General features: G+C 47.6%; 1 protein-coding gene across 4 annotated transcripts in view; it reads left to right on the forward strand.

Moving 5' to 3' along the window:
• PSD2 (pleckstrin and Sec7 domain containing 2) overlaps positions 1–12,128 on the forward strand; it is a 36,581-nt gene extending 24,453 nt beyond the window's left edge. Inside the window, exons 10-14 of one of the 4 annotated variants that reach the window (XR_007890734.1) lie at positions 5,551–5,708; positions 6,782–6,926; positions 7,953–8,096; positions 11,657–11,851; positions 11,980–12,128. Coding sequence is in view for 3 of the 4 variants with exons in the window: in XM_051630886.1 (XP_051486846.1) it covers positions 5,551–5,708; positions 6,782–6,926; positions 7,953–8,096; positions 9,609–9,815 (654 nt within the window). In the remaining variant the exon portion in view is untranslated. Of the gene's footprint in view, positions 1–5,550; positions 5,709–6,781; positions 6,927–7,952; positions 8,097–9,608; positions 11,357–11,656 lie in introns of those variants that run through there. The other 3 variants (XM_051630888.1, XM_051630886.1, XM_051630887.1) reach the window with 3 other exon arrangements.
• The last annotated feature ends 1,146 nt before the right edge of the window (positions 12,129–13,274 follow it).

Here is a 13,274-nt window from a genome sequence, read left to right on the forward strand (position 1 = left end):
TCTCAGCCAAGTGGTATTTTTACAGCCTTGCCACTGGGGGCAGCTGCAGCATGCAGGAGAGCCCAAATCTCCAGCCCTCCAGCTGTGGGGTTCTTCAAGTCAGTGGCACTCTTCCCACAGCTCAGCCTCTTGTCTTGTTCCAAGTCTCTGCATGAAGACCACTCCTCATGCTGACCATAGATGATGCATGAGGATTTAACTTCTACAGAGCTACCATCACCATTTCTATGGAGGAAAAAAAAAAAACACAAAACAAATCAAAACCAAACAAAAACATTTAATCAAAATCATGGGAACCATTTGTATCTATTTTTTATTATTTTTTTTTTACCAAGGACTTCTAGGGCATGTCTCTTGGGATGAGTCTGTTGCGAGCATATATTTTTGAAATGAAATACAATTTTAGGACAGAATTTTCTTCCCATGCTGGACCAAAATCCAGTTTACTGAGATTTTCTTCACTGCTTGGGCAGCACTAGAAGGAGCTGTGAAGCCAACCCTGAGTGTCATTGCTACTGATGGGTTTTCTTTGCTGTACAAGGCTGGCAGCAGTAACCATCCAGATTGTTAGATTAACATAGTTTGTTATGTTAGTACTAGATGTTCAGAATGTAAAAAGAGAGTGAGGATGAGATGGTGTGGCAGTTAGAAGATGATGTCCTTATCTAGGTGACCTTCAGGAGCAAATGGTTAAGAGGCTGATTTACAGACAAGGACTGAAGAAGTAAAACACCTAAGATTTGGCTGAGTTACGGAGGTCTGATAAAGAACAGCTATGGCTGATGTTTAATTAGCAGGAGGGATCAGAACTGCAAAGGGCTCCCCAAGGAAGAACCTTTTGCAACAACAAAAATTAACCTGAGGAATATTTAAGCAAAGGAATTGGACCAAGAGGGGTTTCTTAGTCATGAGCTGCTGCCAGCCTGTATATGAACCTCTTCAGAGGTTTTCTGGGGCTGGGCTTGGCTGTAGACAGTGCCAGTCTTGCAGAGACAGGACAGAAGGATGAGACCACAGTGACAAAGTCCTTACCCTGCCACTTTCAAACATTCCCAGCACCACAGCAGAGAGTGGATAAACATCCACCTGCCCTGTCGATTCTTAGTGAAATTCCTGGCCTGGGGGTGGTTTGTGGAGCAAGGGAGTTTCACAATACAGGAAGGAAATGGTGTGCCAGCCTCCCAAGCTCTCAGCAGAAGATGCCTGCAGATAAACATGAAATAGAACCTGGCTTGAGCACAAATGACTGGGGAAAGATTTCCTCATGTGAAGACAGAGAAGAAAGTACCTGCTTCCAGACCTACTTGAGCCATGAAGCAGAGGTTCAGCCTGTTCCAGTTTTTTTGCTCAGACCAAACCAAGGATCTGGGCTTTAACAGGAAATTCCTGTAAGTTTAATAGGAAACTCTACTCGGTTTGGTTTTGGGGAGCAAGCTGAGTAGAAATAAGAGTGAGAGAGAGAGGGAAGGAGAGGGGGAAGAAGGGCTTGGGCAATAGATGTGTAGAAAGGAGGAATGGACAGATACAGAGAGAGGTAGACATAAGGCAGGCAGAAAAAAGCAATTCAGGCAGCAGCCATAAACCTGCTGATGTAGAGATGTCACATGTCATTGAGTCTCCAGCGTTAATTACTGGATTAGCATGTTCTAGCATAGTCTGATGAAGCAATTGCTTGATCCCCCCAAAGGGATGCAGGAGGTGTTGAGGAAGAAATGCAGGTTTGGGAGCAGGGCCCACCTCTTCTGTGCTCTGATCTGCACTAGGCACCGACTCACTCCATGGCCTTTGGCAACTGTACTTCACCTCTGTGAAATGGGGATAATAACCCTTAATCACCACACACAGAGGGGTGTTGAGAGGAATTATGGAGAGCTGTAAAGCATGAGATGTTTTTATATGGAAGTACTGGAAAGGGTGCAGATCTTCCCACAGGGTCTGCCCTTGCAGCCCTCAACCAAGAAGGAGTTTCCAGCACAGCCCCATGCTGTCCCATGCAGGCAGATAGTGCTTCATGGAGGGCCAAGCTCATGGCCAGACTGAAAAGGGTGCAGTGGTTAATTTCCATCAGTAAATGGTTTGTTTAGGCTGGTAGATGTGAGCTGAATAAAAGGAAAAAGAGGAAAACTGACTCTCAGTTCAGATTGTGAAAATGTCTGTAGCTCCATGTCCATATTCACATCACTGCTCAAGGCTGGTGCTGAGTTCAGAGGAGATGGCAGCAGGACCAATACACTGGGCTCCCTCACCTCATCCAGGTGCCCTCCAAATGCAGGTACGAGAGATAGGTGCTTTTTTCTGACAAGACAAGCTTTGATCTAAGGAGTTCACATTAGTTGTGGATTTCCCAGCAGCTACTCATGGGGAGGGCATCAGAAAAGTGAACCAAAGACACCATGGAGCACTGCCATGGCAGAAATAAAGCCCAGGGGTAGTCACACATGCTTAAGCAGAGCCTTTGTGCAGGCAGGAGAGGCACATGAACAGGGAGTGTGTCTGTATCAGCAACATTAAAAGATAAAAGTGAATGAAATTAATTTAGGGGGATTCTGAAACAAAGCATCCACACCTGGGCTCAATTGCTGCAGAGAATATCCCCAAAACAGACCCCAAGAATTGCTGAGCCCCCACCATTAAACATCTGGAGAAGCAAGGGAAAAATAAACATGTCACAATTCAAGGCTGGAGGCTGAGGGTAGCTGGAGTGGTGTGGCACAGCATTCTTTGCCCGTGTCTGAGTGACAGGTACCCATGTGAACAGCGCAGGACACATGAGACAAAAATTAGAGGGCCCTGTGATACCACAGTAACCCTTTTTTCCAGGAAATGCATGGCAGGATAACACCATGAAAAAGGTGAGAGTGAGGTTAGCAGTACTATAGTGTGGACAAAACATTGCCTGAAGTTCCTCCAAATATGATATCGGTTCTGTTTTAGTAAAGATCAGTTTCTTTGCAAGTTACACCAGCATCTCTTCACTGGACACGTCTGTGTTACTATTATGGCTTTAGTCATGTCTCTTCCTCAGCAGCAGTTTATGCACACACTGAACTTACATCAAAGCCCACAAAGGGAGGGAGGCAAAATGTAGAGAATCTGATGGAGATTTTGGAGCAGAGCTGACATGCTTTGCTGAAGGGCAATGGGATTATTCTCCAGGGAAAGCTATTTGATGTAGCCTACACCAGGGTGTACGTGCTGGGACCAAGCTGGCTCCAGATGTGTGGTTCCCCACATGGGCAGCCTTGCCCATCACTGTGGCTGTCACAGCCCAAGCACTGTGATGAGCTGCCTGGCAGAGATGGCCCATGCAGAACCAAATCTCCAACACCCTGCGCTCCTCCAACAAAAACCCATTCCCACCAGCAGGGAGGCAGAGAGAACCTGCCTGAGTCAGCTTTACAATGATTTCTGGGCTTTTTCTTGAGCTTCAATTGATCCCCGTGAGCCTGAAATCAGTAGAGGCAATACCTGATGATACCATTCAAGGTGAAGACCTGCATTAGTCAAACCAGTTTTCAGCCCTGGCAGTCTCTCATTTTGACATGCCATTAAGCCTGGCTATTTGCACTGTATTTTCAGAAAGCTTATCTTTAAATAAGGGTTCATGGGCATTACAGATTTATTCCTATCCAAAGAGTGTCAGTCTTGGAAAAATATTCAGAACTGGAAGTCTCAACAGTAAATAAGGCCTGAGCAGCAATGTCTTCCTAAGCAACTATTTATCTTCAAATGGGAAGACATATTATATCATCATAAGGCAAAGCATTTGTTTTTGTTTGTTAAAAGGTTAATAGCCCATTCCTCTTGCTACTGAAATCCCTCCCCGCTGTGGAAAGGTCTGTCTCTGCTGCCCTGCAGCACAGCCCAGCTGAGTGTCACCCTGAATGCACCCACCCCTTCCTCTGCAGCAAAGCCAGGGCTTTTCTTTGGAAATCACCCTTAAGAGGCAGTTGCATGATCCAGGAGCCCATGCCAGACATTGCTGGGCTCTGGGCCTTCTGGTATTTTTTTGGACAAGACCAAGTATCACCTGCCGGGAAAGAGAGTATGGCAACCACTCTCCAGGATGGGATGATTGCCTCAAGAAAGGAGGGAAGGAAAGGCTTCAGAAGCTTATTTCCCATCAGGAGCAAGGGGCTGTGTGATCCAAACCCATGGGCTGGGGAGTGCTGGTTCCTGGTACTCTGAAGAGCAACAGCAGGGAGGCTTTTCTGACCCTATGTCAGAGAATAGCCTTACTGATCAGGGTCAGCCATCAGAAGATATGGCTTTTCCTCCAACAGCTGGATTTGTACCACCAGGACACAGGAGAAAAACATCTTTTTGCAAATATGCAGAGAAGACCAACCTGTAGCTTGAAATCTAAGGAGGGGCTGGGACACATGGGCCAGCACCATGGGACCCAGACACCCTTGTGCTGGTAGCCAAGGGCAGTCAAGGAATGCAGAGCATGAATGAATTAGTCCTGTAGGTTTGCACTGTACTCAGCAGGGCAAGACAAGCCCTTCTGGGATACCCGTCCTGACATGGACTCTAACATGCTTGGCATGGTAGAGTGGCAGCTTGTTTTTTAGCCAGGGCCTGGTTTTCTTGCACCCACCTATACATGCATGAACCCATCTGCCCATCCTTCCATTGTACCACCCAGCTGGACCAGCTATTGAGCTGGCGAGGGTGCTGAGTGGGAGGGAGGGTATTGCTGGCAGTGGCAGGAGCTCAGTCATTGGGAAAGCAAAGTGTAAATACAGGATTGATTCAGCTCCTTTTTTTTTTTTTCCCTAAAAAGTGCTGTGCCAAGATCATCCTTTCAAAATCCCATGTTTGGTATTTTCTATCTGTTTATAAATATAAATGTATATAGTTATTGCTACCTTCCCTACGTGTGTGAAATTATCCTTCAGTGGAGAAAGGAAAGCAGGAATACAGGGAATGCTGCTGCAATTTGCAAGTGTCAGACTAAGGAACTGCATGACAGACCATGCCAAAGGGGCACATGTACTGGAGAGAGACCAAGCATAGTTCAGGTGGGCTGCACTCAGTCTGGCAACCTCCCAGCAAGCTCTGCTCCTGCACTGGGGTGCACTTTGGGAATGCTGCTGTTCCGGGGCTGCCCGAGCTGATGCAAACCCCAAGCCTGGATCCTCTGTCACACAAAGCTGCAGCACCAGGACAGGCACTTGCAATACCTGCTGATGACCAAGAGTTGCATCCTGGTATGAGCTCTGTGCTGTGGGTGAAGCACTGCAGAAACCTGGCCCTGTCTTGTGCCTTCCCCCAAAGCCTCAGGCATCTGCCATGTTAGAGATAACTATTGATAATTATGTTTAAAACTTTCATCTCCTTCTTCGTACATTCCCAGTGAACTTAATGATGGAAGAAGTTGCCAGATGTTAATTATTATCATTATCAGCTCCTAGCATTTACTGTACAAAGCAGTGCTTCTTTTGGTCTCCGCACTCTATGATTATAGCACAGAGAGAAAGGCAAGTTAATTAAAGTAGCCCACAAATGTTAGTACTGTCATTATCCAATTAACGTTCCTCTTCACAGGATGAATATAAACCTGACAAAGACCTCTCTGAAGTGGATTTAAAAAATGCCATCCGTGTGCACCACGCCTTAGCCACAAAAGCCTCTGACTACAGCAAGAAGTCCAATGTGCTCAAGCTGAAGACAGCTGACTGGAGAGTCTTCCTTTTCCAGGCCCCGTAAGTGCCAGGTCTTCCTGCAGAGCCTGGACAGGCAGCAGGTGACCTCCAGCCACCACCAGACTTCTTCCAACCTGGCCAGATCAACACACATGAGGAGACAAACCTGGGGGGAGGAAGGTGTTGAGCAGGAGGGCTGAGAGTGAGGCCTGTCGGGCTGTGCCAAGGACTTGGTCATAGGGTCACAGTTTCTACCTGTCACTCTTGGTAGCTGTGTGTCAGTCCTGGAGGTCCTTTCTCATCTGTCACTAAGGTGCCCTGAGAAAAATGGGCTGGGATGTAAAGGACTGAGTAAAGGACTCCCCTTACTTATTGCCAGTCTGTGGAAGGGAGAAAATCTATATAGTGCATTGGACTAAGGAGCCGATGGTTCCACTCGTCAGCTTTTGATGGGGAAACTGTCTACAGCTCATTAAAGAAGTGTCCCCAGATGGACGACAATTTCTTTCTTCCTTAGTCCATTGCAGATGAAAGTTGCTGTGCTAATAAGTGTCAAGTGTGACTGAGTCACCTTCTGTTTGATGTTTTTCTTGTCTCCTGCTGAGCTACGTGACATTGTCTGTAAGTTGGGCTGGGGTTCCAATGTCAAGCTAAAGCTTGACATCTGAGTTTGTGCTGTGAAAACCCACTTTAAGGCAGGGGGAGCAGTGACTGATCAGATCTGATGAGGGACCCTGGGCAGTGTCCCATGAATGACACAAATGAGGTGTTCACTCTGCCTCATGGGACCTCTGTTGTGTGGGTCCCACTGGCCAAAGAGCAGGATGTCCTTGGCCATTGCACCACTCTACCTCTCCCCAGCTCCTCAGCAGTTGCAATCAGAGCTGATGAGGAAGACAGAACTGCTAAGGCTGCAAGAGGCAGACAACAGCCTTGAAATCCTTAAGGCACTGGAGGGGAGACAATTAGCCAGTATTTTCCTCTGCTCACAACCCAGCATGGCAGAGAAATGGCTTCAAAGCCAGGCCACCAACAGGCCTGAGAGCAGGAGCTCCAGGGCTGTTCTGAGCTGGCTGGCCTCATGTCAGGAGCATTTACAGACACACTCTCTCTTCTACCCTCCTCCATAACAGAAGTAAGGAAGAAATGCTTTCCTGGATACTGCGAATCAACCTTGTTGCTGCCATCTTCTCTGCCCCAGCCTTCCCAGCTGCCATCTGCTCCATGAAGAAGTTCTGCCGCCCACTCCTGCCTTCCTCCATGACCAAGCTATGCCAGGTAAGACATGAGGGCCAGAGCCTGGTGCTCAGCCAGCCCTGCAGCACACAGCCCAGGCTGTGCCCATCTGCAGCTCCCCAGCTCCTGCCTGGCAGACAGTCAGGTGCTCAGGGCAGGAGTGGAGCAGGCGACTTGGACAAATGGCAGTGTCTGGCCAGTGATTCCTTTCCAATGGCTATAAAGTCACCCTGTGCACACACACTGCCTGTAGGGTGTTGATTCTGGCTTGTTTGTGCTCTTTTCCCATCACATCCCAGCACCTTTCTGGAGCTGGAGTGGAAACAGCCAATGCCACTGAGCCCAGCAGCTGGCTACAGCCCTGATAACATGGCACTGAGAGGTGGCAGCCTCTTGTTTCTCAAGCCAAAAAGCCAAAGAAAAAGGGGGAACCTGAGTCCCTACTCTGTGGGGAAGGTTTTGTAGAAGTGAAGGGGCACAGTGCACCAGACCATGGCTGCCTAAGGTTCAGGTAACCAAGAGAAATGGGCAGCTGCTGTCCAAAGAGTAGCTTCTGTTTGCACAGTCCAGGGAAAGCCCAACTTGCCTTAGCACCTCCAGAAAGCAAGGACACACTGATACTGGTTCCCAGCAAAGGAGAGAACATCCTGAAATGTTAGGGCAGAGATGCAGCTCCTATCTGCTGAGCCAGATGTGGCCAGATGTCACCTTTCACAGAGCCCAGATGAGGAGGGTACTTCTATCTCAAAAAAGAGCAGGATTAGCAGGTCTTGAGACACTTCTGGTTCTGCCTGGCTGTTAAAGAGTGCCGAGCATTTTGTGTTCAGGTGCCAGAGAAATCCACCCTTGGCACCTGTGATGTGTGAGGTTTGGTGTTACTCACCTACCTGCATTTCAGCCACTCCTTATCAGATGAATTTGCAAATGATCTGCACACCTTTGGCTGAGTTTGCCTTGGCAGCAGCTAAGCTTCTGTCCTGGCTGAGATAGATCCCACTTTGACAGGCAGGCAGTGCACTTGGGTGCTGCACTCCTGTGTTTTAATACCTGACCCGCTTCTCTCGGCAGGAGGAACAGCTGAGGTCTCATGAAAATAAAATGAAGCAGATTGCAGACGAATTAGCAGAGCATAAATTACATCCTGTAGAGAAGAGCCTCAAGTCAAAAGAGGCTGAGGAATACAGACTCAAAGAACATTACCTAATATTTGAGGTAAAGGAACTTTTATATTTTCTGTGATAAATTATGCCTTGTCTGGTTGAGGAGAACTAAGAACTCCAGACTGGATGCTGTAAACTGGGAGAGTGTGAAATGAGAGAAAAGGATGAGGGCTCCCAAGCTGATGGGTGTCTTGGGGCAGCAGCAGCAGCAGCAAGTCTCACTTTAGCACTGAAGCTAAAAACAGAACAGACATTTCCTCCCCTCTGTGATTTCTAACCAGAGGAGAAGAAAACTGATAAGAGAAATAAAATCTTCCTTTATTGTGCCGAAACCTGACATTTCCTCACGTCCCAAGTAAGAAAGCTGTTCAGTTCTTGGCATGCATTAGTCTTTTTCAACAACATTAATGAAAAGCTAAGGGAATCTCTGGGAGAATTAATTTCATTTTGCTGCAACTGCTGCTGTAAATAAAGCCAAACCAGTGTTACAGCTGATTACAGACTCTGAGGATGCACACAGCTAAGTTTAAACTCTCTGCAAAGTCTAAGAAGCATTTAATTCTGGGAGAAATGGGATATTTTGTTCCAGTGGGAGTTGAGCTGAGAGTGTGATTCTTGTCACAGAGGTGTCAGAAGTGAGAGACTGCTGGAGGCAGTAGCTTGGATTAATCCTATATTAGTCCAGGTTGAGTGTCTCAGAAATCTCCAAGGATGGATATGTCCCACCTCCCAAATACCAGGGCTGCACCACCCTTTTGTGTAATGCACAGCCTGACTCTCCAAAGCCACAGATTCTGGTTGCTGGTTCCCTTGTCTTTGTACCAGCTCTTCAAGTAGTTACTTGCTGCTGCCTCCTGTTTTCCGGACATCTTGTTTTGGGTGCCTGCTGAGAAGTTTCCATCTGAGCATTTTCTCTAGGCTGCTTTTTCAGCCTTGCAAAGACAAGTTGGCACTTTCAGAGCACAACTAATCTCATCTCTCTTATGAGATGTGCTCTAGAAATGCTTGTTTCTCTGTGCTGGTAAAGAAGCCAGTATAGGCTGCGTCTGTGTTAGGAGAAAGGTTGAGTATTAAACAAGTCTATAAAAAGAGGTCCTATCTAGACTTGGTGTCAGGCAGAGAGGAGATGCTTCCCTTTATGCTGTGCTCTGGGAGGAGAAGTAACAAATGAGTCACTGGATGGAAACCATGGAAAGCTGAAGTAGTTTAATCAATTGAGGGGAAACTCCTAAATCAGGAAGGAGCAGATCTGTTGGTCTGGTTTTGCCTCCAGTATCCACCTTAGACAACCAGAGCAGCAGCCAAGACCTGTAAGAACAACTGGAGAGTCTTGCACAACACTCCCCTTTCTCCTCAACCCTTTCAATGATGGGTTGATCAGTCTTTGCAGGCTCATCATAGCCTAGGCATTGTGCTGTGGTTGAACAGTCCTTGTTGGGTGTGATTAGTAGGATACTGATGATATCAGACAGGTTTTCCTGCAGTAGATGGCATTGCCTCTGCTTTCCACACATTCAATGGCTTGTCCCTGTTCCCAGACTCTCTGTTCCCTCTTTCCCTGCAGAAGAGTCGCTATGAGACATACATCAACCTGCTGTGCATGAAGATAAAAGTTGGGACAGATGACCTGGAAAGAATTGAAACCAGTTTCTTCAAGGTGGAAGCTGATGACATTGCTTTGCGGAAGACACACTCAAGCCCTTCCTTGAGCCAAGGGCACATGACCATCAGCTGTAAGGTGGAAAAGGACATTTTAGATCAGAACACTTAACAAAGAACACATGCACGAGGGGAATCAACTGGCGATGCTTGGCACTCCTGGACTAGATCAATGAGCACAATTTTATCTAGGAAATTATGTGAGCAAATCGTAGCCATGTATGACACAGTGATTGCTCTAGTGAAAGAAATCAAAGAAGCTTCAGTTGACACTCTGGCAACACTGGCATTTCAACATCATAGACACACTATCTCTTCTTCATTCCCAACAGAACCAATGGCTTTCTTTGCCTCCTACTGCAGCCGGCACAACAAAGGGATATGCTGGTTCTCCAAAGGCCAAGTTGCTCTTTTGTCCACCAGGCCTCTCTCTCCTCCTCCTTCTCTCCCTGGAATCCCCACCAGTTCATGGTCACAGTTCCCAGCAGTGCAGGAAACTCAGCTAAGATGATGGTCTGTGGCACCACCAGCACTCCCAGAGAAGGGCACAGAGAGGTGGGGAGCATGTCCCTCCCCTGAGAGGAGCACAACCCAGAACGCCATTAAGGCGGGTGTCATGAGCTTGCTACTGTTTAAGCAAGAGGCATCTTCAGCACGGCAAGTGGAACATCAGCTGCCCATGGCAGGAGAGGCTTGAAGTGCCCTCTGTCACCTCATCCTTTATATATATATATACAAACACATATGAATATATATAAATAAATATATATATAAGGAAACCTTGATGTGGGTTTTTAACCTCAATGTGCAAGTGAAGGCAAGCTGCCTGGGGAAGACACTAGAGACCATGGAGGGTCTGACCAGCCCACCAGGATGTTTTGAAAAAATGAAAAATGCAGTAGCCTATGTATATATATTTTTTTTCCCTCTTCTTTTTTTACTCGAATGGAAATCCCACCTGGCTTGACTGTGAAACATTGCTCTCCTGCTCCTGCTTGGTCAGACAAAGTGGCCAAGTGGCTGCTTATTTAGCATCCATGGCGTCTGCCACTTTGGGTTTGAGGCACAATTGGAGATGTGCTTCAGATCCAGCTGAACTTTTTTGTGCAGGAGTGATTACACCTGCTCCTCCATGTTGTACTTCTCCCTTTTGTGATGCACATGCTGTACTCTTTTAAGCGGGGAATTGTGTTTCTGTTCCTTTCTGCTGTCCCTCGTCCAATGATTTACTGTTGTGCTCCAAGTGATTCCTCTGCATCTCAATGCTGTGACTGTCCTCCTACACTTTATTTATTTCACTCTTTGGTTTTGTCCTTTATCTCAAATTGCTTTTCTTTCCCCCAGGTGCATTCATAGTAATCAAGTTCCAGTTTTGAAGGATCTTGTAGCTGCTAATTACAGTCATTTATTGTTTCTATTTTGCAGCATTTTTTAAACAAACAAAATAAGATTTACTTGGACCTTCAATGTTCGAGAGCTTACGGACTACAGTTTTCCATGATGGTTCATGACACTAAAAACCTCTTCCCAAATTTGTCACTTCTTCTTTTATCTCTTTTTCTTTGTACAGTTTGATAGTTTATTTGAAATTATGCACTAAGAACCATGTAAAGGAAAGAGTAACAATAAAGCGGAATCTGTTGGTAAAGAGAATTGGTCTGAAATACAGTTCCACTGTGTGCTGAATTGGTCCCAGGCCTCATGGCACTAGATGGCCAGGCTGACAGATCTCCACCAGCACCTGCTAATAATGAAAGCCAGGTTCCTATAGGCAGACAGCACCAGAAAATCACAATGCCTTTCTCTGGTGGGTACCAGCCCTCCCATCCTCCAGGGTGCTGAAAGCACTGGCCTGAGCCTGCTTTGGGTGGATGACTCCTCCATGGAGCAGGTGTGGATAGATGGGCTGCTTCGGGAACATACCCAGGTAACTCTTCCTTCTCTCTGATGCAGCCCCAGTCTGACTGTCCATGTGCAACCTAGATGTTTATGGGAGGAGAAAGATACCAACATCTGCATTGGTAGTTGGAGATGTTCCCAGAGGAGCCCGAGTGTCACGGCTGTTTCTCCAAGGCATCACACACTTTGCTGTGTCAGGTACTGTAGACATTCCTTGCACTGAAGACCTCCAAGAAGCTGCTACTCACAGTAAGTGTCTGGTGCCCAGACTCTCACAGTTGAAGCCTGGGGGAAAGCCAGGCCTGACTTTTGCTCTCCAAAATACCAGGTAATATTTTGAACCTCAGGCAGTCCTTTTTGTCCATCCCCTCCAAAAGGCAGTGACATCTCCAGTGTGTTTGAGGAAGCTACCAAGAGCAGCTCATCGCCTCCTGTTGAAGGTGCCAGTCTGCCATCCTCAGTTGGGAGTTATCTGCTGGGAAAAGCAGGATCTTGCAAAGTCTACTGTGGGCACCAGGAAAGGGCTCAGAGCCATGAAATTCACCACGCAATGGATGGGAAGGGGTGATAGCTGTTATGAAACAGCCCTTGGCAAAGCAGCTGAGAGGGTGAAATTTGCACTTACTGGCAACCAGCAGTTTGCCTTGATGTGCAAGTGCTGACACAGGTTAATATGCATGTGCAGATATGTCGAGCATCTCACCTACAAGAGGGCACTGAGAACACCCAAAAATGCCTTGATCCATCCACCTGCAGCCTCAGCTTGTGACCAGGAAGAAAATGCTTTTATTTCCTCCCCCTTTCTCTCCCTGGAGGTGGAGGGCTGGGACACCCACCACTAAGAGAGAAGAGCAGCATCTCAGAGGAATTCAACAGCCACATCCTTCTATCCTCCTGGAGGCACCCAAATGCACTTCCTGGCATGGCCGCAGCCTGTGCCAGGCTCTCCAGAGGGCAGCACGGCAGCTCAGGGGCTTGGATCCTCTGACCATGCTGCTTCAGCCTGACCTTCCTGCCAGACCCCTCCTCCTGGCCACAACCTGACACCAAATTCATTCCAGAGGGACTGTTTTTGAGGGAGAGGGGCTTTGCAATCCCAAAGCCAGGATGTGACACCCCATCGGTGCCTGTGGAGTGATTCTCTCCTCTCTGGGAAGGGTGGCAAAGGCACCACATGCTGGGCAGAGCTGGCAGGAGGCTTTGGTGATGTCCCCCATCTTCCCCTCCCCATGAAAACTGCTGTGAAATATTTACGACCAGGAACACACGTGGCTGGAAGTGAGGGGTCTAAAAATAAACCAGCCAGGGAAAAAGGAGAGAGATTCAAGCTTCCTTCAGAGAAAATTGGAGAGAAAATTGAAGTCGTGAAGCTGCCTCCAAATATAGAACACAATTATGGGAATGGGGGCAAGTTGAGCAAGAAATGACTGCAGGAAGCCATGGCTCAGAGCCAGGCGTGTCTCAGCAGATGCAGAACATCAGAGAGCTCTGCAAATTATGGAGCAGTAAAACCTCCCCCTGTGCTGGGCAGACCTGCAGCTCCTCCTGAGGGACCTAGAGGCCAGACACCACCAGGGATGCGGCAGCTCCACCCCAGCACCCCAAGGTTCAGCCACACCATCACTCTGCAGCCCAGCTCAGGGGCTAGCAGCAGGAGACCCAACATCTGTAG

The sequence above is a fragment of the Apus apus genome, chromosome 13 (genome assembly GCF_020740795.1).
Source record: "Apus apus isolate bApuApu2 chromosome 13, bApuApu2.pri.cur, whole genome shotgun sequence".
In the NCBI taxonomy this organism is placed as follows: Eukaryota; Metazoa; Chordata; class Aves; order Apodiformes; family Apodidae; genus Apus; species Apus apus.